The sequence below is a fragment of the Tauraco erythrolophus genome, chromosome 2 (assembly GCF_009769465.1).
Source record: "Tauraco erythrolophus isolate bTauEry1 chromosome 2, bTauEry1.pri, whole genome shotgun sequence".
In the NCBI taxonomy this organism is placed as follows: domain Eukaryota; kingdom Metazoa; phylum Chordata; class Aves; order Musophagiformes; family Musophagidae; genus Tauraco; species Tauraco erythrolophus.
The window spans coordinates 3,330,962-3,343,128 of record NC_141466.1 but is presented as its reverse complement, the minus strand read 5'-3'; the positions used below and the strand labels follow the sequence as shown (position 1 = coordinate 3,343,128).

The 12,167-nt window shown below is 39.0% G+C and overlaps 1 protein-coding gene across 1 annotated transcript in view; it reads left to right on the top strand.

The window, feature by feature from the left end:
• The window catches only part of ADGRG6 (adhesion G protein-coupled receptor G6), a 120,549-nt gene that overhangs the window by 69,921 nt on the left and 38,461 nt on the right, over positions 1-12,167 (top strand). The window contains exons 7-9 of the mRNA XM_086632026.1: positions 3,577-3,662; positions 5,322-5,374; positions 5,455-5,508. Coding sequence (XP_086488152.1) covers positions 3,577-3,662; positions 5,322-5,374; positions 5,455-5,508 — 193 coding nt within the window. The remainder of the gene's footprint in view (positions 1-3,576; positions 3,663-5,321; positions 5,375-5,454; positions 5,509-12,167) is intronic.

Sequence of the window (12,167 nt, the reverse complement as noted above, 5' to 3'; positions counted from 1 at the left end):
CCTTTAGCAAGCACAGAGAAGGAATGTCTTCTCTGGATATTGTTAGTACTCATGCCTTGGATTTTGAAAATGCTGATTATGGACGGTTTGCAAATCTCTCTTCCATTCTTGAATCATCAAGAACTGCAATAATGAATGATGTGATACCTTTGTCACCTTCATACAGTGGGGTTATTATTGAGCACAAAGAGACCATTTGGAACGGCGCTCTGATGACACCTGGAACCGCAGTCCATCCGTCTTTCACGCAGTCCCAAATGCCAGTTTCTTCTGCCGTGTACCATCAGTCATCAGTTTCAGCACACGTTCATTCCTTGGCCAATTTATCACCTGGGGCAAGCCAAAATACCACCCCTTATCCACCACTGAATCAACCTCCTAGCTCTCCTGCAGTCTTTTTATCATGTTTGTGTTATTCCTTCGCTGAGCAGGGCTGCCTTTGTCGACACGAGGACAACTACAGTATGTCAAGCTGTTAAGTTAGATGTAGAAAAAAAACCAAAACAGATCATCTTATCTATTAGATATTCAGTTGGTAGACGGAACATAGAAGTAGCTGACTTTCATCCTGTAGATATAAATCCATTTAGCATATGAAAAGATTTTAGAATAGTAATTTAATTGTAGTAGAAGGGAATTTGTAACATCTTAATGGTTAATCATTAACGTGTGATGTCTGATTTTTGTGTACTTTTCTAAGACAGCTCTCATGAGACTCTGAGAATAATATACATTGTTATGTATTATCTATATTTTTATTCAATTTTATTGTTTGAGATTGTATGAATTTTTTTTCACTTACAGTATTCCTATATTTTTGAGGATTTAACTTTCAAAAAGCAAAGATTTTCCAAAATAAACTTTTGCAAAATTTGACTAATAGAATTTAAAAAAAAACAATGCTGATTTTTCATTGATCATTATATTTTTGTAGTTGGTGGTGGGTGTGGTGAGAATTGTTTTTCTAGGTTCTTTTTTTGTCTTTTTTCAAACTAACTTTGACTACTTTTCATCAGTATTCTGCCCATAAAAATATTTTTTTTTCATTCAGCATTTTGAGGTGGGATTTCCACTGTTTAACTTGGAGAGTGAGAAATCATTTTTAGTTTTCACTATCTGCCACTGCAGTCTCCTGAGAGTGTTTAAAAATGTAGATTAGTTCTTTGTTCTTTCTTCACTTCGTTAAAACATGCTTTGGGTCACCATCTGGTGGAGGTCTTGAAGCTGTTGACTAGTTTGTAGTTACTGTGTTTGATTTTAAAAATGCTTCACATATTCCCATATTAAAGTGACTTTGTCCATATACATAATTATATAAATGAGGTTATAATTATGTATATGGTTATATGAATGTGTGAGAATACATATAAGGCACACGTTCTGTATATGTGTTTCTGTATAGCACATATAAAAGATATATTATACATACACAATTGAATATATGTATTTACAGAGCTATATCCATATAAATGAGGTCCAAGTCTTGCAAGTGTTTTCAACTTGCCCAAAGTCAAATTTTCTACTTCCAAAGAATTTTTTTTTCCACTCTTTTTATTTGAAACTATCACAGTAATAATAAACTAAAATATATTTTCATATTAAACTGCACGCCAAATTTGTGTGTCTGCTGAGTTAAGGGAGGGAAAAAAGAAAATAAATCAAAAAGCAAGAAAGTTCATTCTACTCAGATCTAAAATTTATTCACAGCTTACCAAAGAAGATAACTAGTAAACCATCTTCCTGCAACAAATGGATTCTGTAGTATTTTACCATAAAGGAATATTCATACTAATCCCAGTGATCATATGATCAATTCTATAATTGATCATCAAGCCAGCTCATGAATAGGATAGTAACCAATAGGCACAATTAAATCAGAAAATACTGACTTCAAATTGTTTTTCAGATAGAATCATAGAATTATAGAATCATAGAATGGTTAGGGTTGGAAGGGACCTTAAAGATCAAGATACTTCCATTTCAAGCTCTTGTGAAATGATTATCTGTGAAGTTGTAAAATTATTACAGTTGTTCCACACGTACATAACGAGAGTGAAAGGTCTTTTATTTAGACTCAAAAAGATTCAACAGTTCCTTTACAATCAAGAAAAAAAAAAGGGATTTCTGTGTGATTGTTGTGATGTCCTGTTCTGTCCTATGTAGTGTCGCTGTAAGATTTACGTAAGATTTCTATAAATACGTGCGTCTGTGATCAAGACTCACAACTTTGGTAGCCATCCCGAACCAGGCAGTGCCACATGTGTGCAAACGTGCAAGTGAATTGATCCAGAAGCTCTCAAACCTCCCCCACATCCTGCAAAATTTCATCCAACCGGCGCGTGCAGAATTCTTAGTAGCTTAATGACAAAAATTTGACTTTTAACACAGAGCATAACTCTGAGATGATTTGATGTTATTTATTGGATGTGAACTCTTGTCATGCTGCCTACCAGCTCATGAGCTTAAAGAGAATTTATATTTACCCAGTGCCATTTCAAAACAATTTTACTGACTGTAAAATTGCTCCAAGCCAAGTGTTACACATTTTGTGACTGAAAGGTTGTTTGTTCAGCTGCCAGCTTTGGAAAGCCAATGTGGGTTCTTCTACTATCTAGCCATCACCAGGCTGGAGAGCAAAGACTGTGCTGTGAAAAAAAGAGCTGGGTATCCCTTCTCCTCCCTAATTCTGTCCTCAGTTAGCTTGTTACTTTCACTTGATTCATAGATTCATAGATTTCTAGGTTGGAAAAGACCTTAGAGATCATCGAGTCCAACCATCCCTAATCCCCATTAAACCATATCGCTGAGTAGATGAGCTTTACCTGCTCTCACAAAGTTTTAAGTCTAGTCTGCAGTGCCTGAATTCTGGGTTATAACGATATGACAGAGAGCAAAATTCATCCATGTTACAGACTTCATAATCATGATTACAAGAAGGGTGTGTAGTGATAGGACAAGGGGCAATGGATTTAAACTGAAAGAGGGCAGATTTAGGTTAGATATAAAAAAGAAATTCTTTACATTGAGGGTGGTGAGGTACTGGAACAGGTTGCCCAGAGAAGTTGTGGCTGCCCCATCCCTGGAAGTGTTCAAGGCCAGGTTGGATGAGGCATTGGGCAACCTGGTGTAGTGGAGGGTGTCCCTGCCCATGGCAGGGGGGTTGGAAATAGATGATCTTTGAGGTCCCTTCCAACCCTAACCATTCTATGATTCTATGATTCTATGATTATTTTTTAAATTCATGGCACTTTCATGATCTTGTTTTTATACACCACATTAAAGGCACGTGCAAATTACTATTTATATGTGCATTGTTTATGAGTTTCCACGTCACAAGTGTCTCTAAAAACATGGAGGGGGAGGGAATTCTTGTCTGATTCGACAGGACTAGTGAGAATGGGCCCAAGCCTGCAGGGCTTGCTCACTCCAAACTTGCATAATGCCAACAAGAGCTTGAAGTGTCCTTGTATCTGGGGTTCAGTCCAATCTCTACATTCATCATGAAACTTAACTCTCGTTATTAAAAAGGTGAATTTGCTCAGTTTGTAACATTATAATGCTGTTTTTAATGGACAGGTGGGCTGTTCTACAGGATATCTATAACTGTCTTTAGTTCCAACTCCGATTCAGTGTCGAAAGTACACGATGTGGTTGCGGAATGGGTAAGTTAAGTTTTCTTTCCTGTGTGATTACATATATGAATCTGTCCCATGGATGTTACCAATCTGAAAAGGGAAAAAAAGAGAGAGAATGCCAAATAAATTCTTAAATTAATGTGTTCTTTGAAGATCTTTCTGTTATCGATTTGCACAGTAATGAATTCAGGTCTAGATGGGGCTATTAGTCACTATGGATACGATTTTGAAATGTATCCACTATACCAGCTAGCTTCTTAAGAAATGTAGATACTAGTTGAGATTTTGGAAAGTACGGAGAAATCAGACTCGTGCTCTGAAAGAGGTAGATGTCTAAGTTCCAACATCACTATATAGAGCAAAATTTTTCTCCCCAAATACTAATGTGGTTTTGAAGTTATATTGTGAAAGAAATAATAAAAACCAGGTGGTATTTGTTTGTGTGAGTCAATACACTTTTCCAATTTACTCTAATGTTCTCTACTTCAGAAGTCGTCTGCTGTAGGTCAGTTGTTGGGGTTTCTAGTAGCCTCTGGTTTTTCAGCCCATTTTAGCAGACATAAACTCCTTTCTGGGCCCTCTAGGTGGAGAATTCTTGAAGTTTCTGCCTCTGAAAGTTTCTCCTGTCTAAATATAGATAGTCTCTGTCCTTTTTGACAGTTCACATAGGGGCACTCACACAATCCATAAGTAGTCTTTATACCAACTACTTACAGGGAAATATGATGTCATAAGTATATAGCAATTATTCTTCAGATTTCATAGATTTCATAGATTTCATAGATTTCTAGGTTGGAAAAGACCTCAGAGATCATCGAGTCCAACCATCCCTAATCCCCATTAAACCATATCCCTAAGTAGATCATCCACCCTATTCTTAAACACATCCAGGGATGGGGACTCAACCACCTCCCTGGGCAGCCTATTCCAGTGGCTGACAACCCTTTCAGAGAAGAAATACTTCCTAACATCCAACCTGAATCTCCCCTGACTAAGCTTATACCCATTTCCTCTTGTTCTATCACCCATCATCACCCATTTCTTTTAATAAACCTGGAGGCTTTCAGCTTTCAGAAGCTAAGGAAGAGAAACCACCTGTAGTCATCTACAAGCCAGAAGTGCAGCCATCCACACCTGCCAAGGTTGTTCTCTTAGCAGCAGTAGCCAGGCGAAGTACGTAGGTACCTGAGCCAAAGAATCCAGAAAGGTGTCACTTGGCCCTAGCAGAACATGCAAAAGTGTCTCCCAGGAGGAAAACTGAGCAGCCACTGCCCACTCAGAATAAATAGTACAGAGGTCTGGAAAAAAGATCTTCATAAGGTTGTAGACTTTTAGGTGAAAATTGACCCTGTAGTTTTGTCAGGAAATCTTTTGTAAGCAAAGTGTTTCTGAGAATTTAAGATGGGGAAGAGAGGGAGAAAAGGAAAAGTTGCTCTCACTTGTACTCTGTGTCATGACCTTACAAAGATTTCCTTCTGTCAGTAAAAAAGCCCACGTCTCTCACTACCACTGTTACATCTAATACAACTGTCGCCTCGCTGAAATGGGACAGTATTCTTTTTGCTTCGAAAAACTGAAGGGGATTTCTCAAGGGAGAGAAGGGTGAAATTCTAACTCTGTCTTAAGCAACAAAGAGCCCCAGTAACACCTCACCATTCATGTGATCAATGTCTTCCTGTTTTTCAGCTAAACCGTACTTTCCAGAACTGGAATTACACTGTGTATGTGGTCAATATCAGGTAAATGAAGGGGGAAGATGTTTACGCTATGTTCCTTTTGTGAATTAGCTCATCTTAATTAATGTTTATTTCTTTTATAGCATCCACCCTGGCTCCATGAAAGAGGGAGTAAGAGAAAAAAGAAGTATTAAAAGGTAATATTTTTAAACATGTTTTCTTGATAGAGGCAACAGCTGCTATTCTACGTGACTCCAGACCCCTCCTAGAGACCCCCAGATCCTCCCAGACACATTCTACACCCTCCCAGTTGTATCTGAGAGCCCTCAGACCCATCATAGAGACCCCAGATCCATTCTAAACCCTCCTACACCCCTCCTACAGCCCCCAGACTCCTCCTAGAGTCACTGGATTTATTCTCTTGAACCCGAGCCTTTAGAGTTAACAGACATCTTACTGGGTGCAAAACACTGAAAGATCACGCTAGAATTGAAAGCCAAACTGGTGTGAGTTAAGCTATTTACCATATGCTCTCATTTCCTGGCTTCTACTGGGCTCAGAGGCACTGGAGTTGGGACGGCCTCAAAGGCAGCCAAAGAAAGTTAGTGGGTCACACCCCCTGAAAATTGGGCCTCGGGGGATTTCTTTGAAAGCAGCAAACTGATTTCTCAGGGATATATGGGTAGGGAGTGAATCTTAGGACCAAATTAAGGAGGGAGAACCAAAACGTAATTAGTCTTGTAAGGAGCAGCAAGTGGGTATGAGAGGCATCTGTTTGCAGTGTAGGTGAAAGCCCCTTAGGAAAGGACTTTGCTGACTCTTGAGAACTGCCATGACGACAGCTGGGCTTTTTAATTTCGGAGATAGCCCAGTATTCCAAATTTACCATCAGGAAGTAGTTACTGATGCTTCCAGTTTTCGACAGAGTTTACCTAGACGTGAAAAGATTTGTAAAAGGTACCATCTCCTTCCCACACACCCACAGCAGAAAGACAGCCTTTACTGGCAAAGCCATTTAACTGGTATAGTGTAAACCCAGTCTCTGAATGGGCCATTTTGCTGCTTGACCTACATTTGCAGTGGGGTGTAGTGATGTGGGTGGGATTTTTTTTTCACACTTCTAAATGATACGGTTAAGCCAGCAAAACCTTTTAAGTGGAGACCATGCCTCAGGTCTTACCAACAATCCAGGACTGCTGAGGAATGTGAAGCTTTCCCCATCCTTATTCCTGCATCTTTTACCAGGCTAGTAGCCCAGCTTGTCAGCATCTGTTCTCCTCTAGACAGCACACCTGATTGCTTCTCATCTCACCTTCTCACCATCCTGTCCTCTGGATTCTGTTTCTTCTTCCCAGTATATAGAAAAAAGAGGTGAAAAGGGAGAAATTATTCTAGTAATTCCTTTTTTTCCTTTCCTTTTCCTTTTTCCTTTTTCTTTTCCTTTTTTCTTTTCCTTATCCTTTTTCCTTTTTCTTTTTCCTTTTCCTTTTCCTTTTCCTTTTCCTTTTCCTTTTTTCCTTTTCCTTTTTTCCTTTCCTTTTTTCCTTTTTCCTTTTTTCCTTTTCTTTTCCTTTTCCTTTTCCTTTTCCTTTTTTCCTTTTCCTTTTTCCTTTTCCTTTTCCCTTTCCCTTTCCTTTTCCTTCCTTTCTGACATACAGTGTATATGGCACTAAATTACTTATAATAATATATCACTGTTATGGGGAAGTAACCCCATTCCTATTTACTTTGCTCATCATATGTAATTTCAGAGGCAACGGAATTACATGTTCATAATATGTCAGGAAGTTTTTCAAGTGAGGTCTGATGAGAAGCTGGTCTTCCCATGGGCTCTAGTGCGCTTTGTGTCAAGGCCAAATGGCTTCTTGTCAGCATTCTGAATAATTTAGTAGAAATGCTAATCATGTCACACAAAATGTTACTGTTCTCTGAATAATCAAGATTATTATGCTGTGCATGTTTTCTTAGAAAAGAAAAAAAAAAGAAGTCAAGATTCTGCCCAACCTAGCAACCCAGTTTAATCGAGTTACATGATATGTGACTAACAAAAATTACACTTTTTACACATTCTTGCATGTATTTTCATGCATCATTTACCTCTTACAGGAGAAACGTTTGGGAAAAGTTGGTGTTCTCCCAGCTTTAGGTCTTCTGTGTATAGGTCTATCATTGTATATTGTTTCCCTTCTGAAACAAAAGAAGGATCAGGTTCCCAGTAGTCTTCAGTGTTTCTGGATTTAGTCATCAGGTTTCCAGTTCTTTGAGGATCACATAGCTGTTTCTACATTTTGTGAGAAAGAAATCTGCTGGATTTCTGAAGATCCAGAAAGCAAACTTTTTTCCCTACTACTTCCCGATCACTGCTTTCAAGATACTTTGTGAAGTTTTCCATTTTCTTGAATTTGTCCTGAAATTGTAAGGAAATCCTACAAGATACCAGAGTAATGTTTTGGGGTATAAAAACTTAACAGGATACAGATTGGAAATTTTTAATCCCTGATGAAAGTAATGTTAATTTCTCACTACTCAGGTAATCCTCTGAAATTTTATGGCTAAATTCTTGTATGTAACTTACTCACAGTGTAATTTACACAGTTTCTATTCATTAAATATTCCTATGTTATTTCTGTGAATAGTTGTCCAAAGATTTTCTTATTTCTCCATTTTGGATAGTCAAAAGTAAGTCTGTTGCAGTTGTAGACATTCCACTATTTCCCTTAGTTTTTAAGTACTTTTTATTCCATTTACCTTCACGTTCATCTGAACAGAATTTCACATCACGGTTAAAATTTAAGACCTAACGCTTAAGTATCATGGCCTTAACGTTATCTTTTAAAGAAGTGAACATATTAGTCTTTCTCTAACTCACTAAACCTTATCTCTCTTTTCTGAATTGTCCACAAGATCATAGTCTTATTATTTCTAAGCCACTATCATAATTCTTTAAATTTCTCTTTGAGAACTTTTCCCTCTCTTTACATAAATTCATATTCTTATCATTTAGATCACATTTTTTTCCTTACCTTTTGGATTAGTATTTTATAAAACTGTAAAAAAAAAAAACACAACCAAACAAAAATAAACAACAGAATAACCTTTCCCAATGTTTTCGATGCATTTTACTTTGCTTCAGCCCTTATTTACCACGCTGTTATCTTATCAAGGAACTTCTGTTATTGGTCTCCCCACCTAGTCTTCTTGCAAGTGAAAGAGGAAGAATCATTAGAGAGAATGATTCAGAGAAACATTGAATTTGGAAGTGGGAGGTAGGAAGCTGGCTTTTTTTGGCACGTTAAAAATAGATGTTTTCCAAATATATGTTTTAAACTGGACTGCGTTCTGGAGAAGAGCAAAACAAAACAAAAATATGTGTGAGTGGATTGTTGTTCTTTCATCGCTGAGTCCTGTGAGCTGCAGAAATCCAAAGTACACTGTGCTTATTATGCATTTATGTACACGGTGATGAGAGACAAACAGAGTGCCAAGTCCAGAAGTGCATGTTCTTATCAGCACCTTTCATACTGTGACATCTCTGGATGACAGCAGTATATCAAGCTAATAATTTGGTAGATTATTAACTGCTTTAATAGACAGGATTTTGTCACAGCTATACGTGACTTTGTGTTTCATTTTTTCCTCTGGTCATACTGTTTCCATCTCTTAATGAGAGGGCAGCTGTTCCAAAGAAGGCAGACAGGAGTTCAGAATGGGCTATGGACATAGCTGTTTCTTCATCCCCCATTATTTTGCACAAACCTTTGAAAGTGAAGCCAGTTTGTGCATTTTATGGAGATAAATTATAAACATGTTTGTTTCTTTCATTAATTCTTTGCCATTTATGACTCTGCAGCATTGTCAAAACTTTCTATGACTGCTGCTGCTGCTTTTCTCGGAAGGGTCCTACTGATCCCAGGTCTTGCAAGATGACTATATAGGGCTGCCTCAGTAGGGGAATTGGTCTTTATTAAGCAGCTCAGCTCCCCTGCTTCTCCTTGCTTCTGTTATTTTGCAAGTGATTTTGAGAATTCAGGCCCCAATTTATTTATAACCTTTTCTCCACTTAACATACAAAGAAGATTATGCTGGCTTCGATTTCTGCTACTTGATTGTTGTCATTTTGGCCTATTTCCTGTGTTCATTTGCTTCTACTATGTGAAACAACTTAGTGTTAGTCCTGTAAAACAACTCATCCAAATTAAAACCCACAGTGATAGCAATCTGTGCGAAGACCACTAAACTTACAGAAATCCTCTCTCCAAGGAAGGAAAATAGAGAGGAAAGCAGGAAATCGGAGGTGCCCATGCCTAGTCCTGCTTTTTTGAAGTCCGTGGGAGTTTTGCCACCAGTGTCAGTGAGGCAGATTCAGGCTCCTGCATGCTGTGTTCTTGGGTGCTGTGTTGCTTAATGGAAAGTTTAATGCACTTGGATAAAACTTGAGCTAATTAGATTGTGTAATAGTTTTAGACAGGAGTTAACAACATCAGAGCAGCATGATTTTGCTTTTATAGTCCTCTAAGTATTTTGACCAAGTAAAGTACTAGGCTTTTGCATTCTTTGTAGATTGCTTCAAATTATTTGTTATGAAATAATAATGCTGTTCTGCTTATAAATGAATACATCTGTGATGCCTGTTCCTATTTTAAACATTTTCCTGGTTTCTACTGGCGAGGTTTTAGAATCATAGAATGGTTAGGGTTGGAAGGGACCTCAAAGATCATCTAGGAACAACTTGGGCTTGGCCCACCCCTGCTCCCCCCGACTTCACCTTCAGTGTTACTGAAGGCAGTAAGGGTCAACCTTGACCAGTGCTGAGCAACATTTTAAAATGCCACATAATGTGTGCATTGTGTGTAATATTTCTGCTTGAAAAACTGACCAGAAAGAGCCAAGCAGAAATGCACAGGTTTCTCCACAGCGACCTGCTGGCATCTTGTGTCCATGGCATGTAAAGAAAACCTTCATCACGGATGGAGGAGTTTGGGAATTCCTCCCGAGTGACTGAAGGGTGATCCCTTCTTAGTCTCCTGCTGAAGCTGCATGCTCTTGGTCCCATTTCCAATGGCTCCCTTTGTTTTTCCACTGACTTTAACTGGATTTAGTGTAGGGCTGACGTTGTTAGCTGTCATTTTTAGGAAAGTCATGTATTGGGGAATGGGGGTTTTCTTTGTTGTTTTGGAACATAGTTCAAGCGTAACCAAAAACTTATTTCAGTGAAGACCAGCTGTTGAAATGTGAGGGATTCCAGCCCTTTCTGTTTTGCCTTTCTGCTACTTTCTCTAATAATAAATAGTCTTTATACCAAATCATCACATATATACAAGTGCTTTCTATTGAAAAGCTGTATCTGTTTGTGTTCCCACACCAGATCTCCAGGAGGAGCAAGTCCTGGAGACACACGGACAGGCACAGAGGCGTAACCACGCTGCTCACAGCACTGTTCTGATACAATGGCCATTAACTTAAAAGGAAGGCTTAGGAGTCCAAAATCCAAAAAGCAGCTGCAAGTATTCTCATTAGTGAAATGGCATTAAAAGAGCTGGCATCATCTCTCAGTGTCAAAGTGGACAACATTGTGTCCTGAAGTCTCAGCTTTTATTTTTTTTCTATAACATCATCTTCTGCTGAGAAAGGAACCTCTTCTTCCTCGCCATTACTTTGAACATGGTCTATTATGCCCAGTCCTACTTTTTTGCTCTCTGTTCTAAACATTTTATTGATGTCCCAGTCAAAATCACCTCAAGTAAAAGTTTATCCACAACTCAGATGCTTTTGCAGAATGCTTTTAATTTCCCTCTACTTTCATACTTCTTTCTGTCTCATTCTGTGTGTTTTCTAACATTCTGTCTGCTGTTTCTGTTACCTCCTCACTGGGTGACTTACGCAACAGTCAGCTCTTTTCTTATCTGTCCAGTGAATGTGAAGAAGTTAGTACTGTTTGCAGGTGACTATGTGGACCTGCCTCTGCTGCCAGTCTTGAGTTATAGCTACACCACTGCTTATTTTTTATATATATTATAGCTACACCAAAGCCAACATAACAGCAAGATTGGTAAGAATTTAATGCTGGCATCTTAATTTTCTTTTTTTTAAATGCGCCAGGGTAGTTAGGAATGAAATTCCCAGTGACTTTTAGGGGAAACTTAGATTCCCTGAGTGCTTAGGTGCTTTAAAGATGATTCTTTAAATCCAGTAACATGAACTACGAAAGAAATTAACAGTGATTTGCTAAACAGTTTGACAACCACAGTAATTCAATATTAGTTCAGCCTGTCTAGTACCACTGAAGCGAGAGGAGAAACACGCCAATTATCAACCACATATCTTCAGGTATGAGACAGCCTGTGCTCCACGGTTGGCATGGTTTGTTAATCCTTCCTTCAGGCTCCTCGCACGGCGTAGCAGTGAGACCACAGCCCGTGTGTAGGCACACTGTCCTGGAATAGCTCTGAGTCACGCTGCCGGAGAAGAAAGCCGGCTTTGTGGTACGCGCCGCGGCAGCGCCGGCACCCCCTCTGCCTCCTGGGCCTCTGATGAGGATGCAGCTTCGTAAACTCCTCTCTCTGAGCCAGCTTAGCTCAACAGACCAGGACAGAGTGGGATAGATGCCAGTCTTCCCCTGCTTTCCTGCTTGCTCCCTCTGCCACCATTTCAGTCAGAGAGGCACAAATGCTTATCCCCGTTGTGTTTGCCTACACCGCAGTCCGTGGTTTTGTATTGGCAGCAGTACCACTAGCAGTACAGGTCACTGTAGGTGACGTGTAATTTGGAATTGATTACTGCTGTGAGAACCTGTCTGCTTTTATATGGCACACAATAAAAGATGTAAGGTTGGGTGTAGCAAATACTGTCCTTCCAG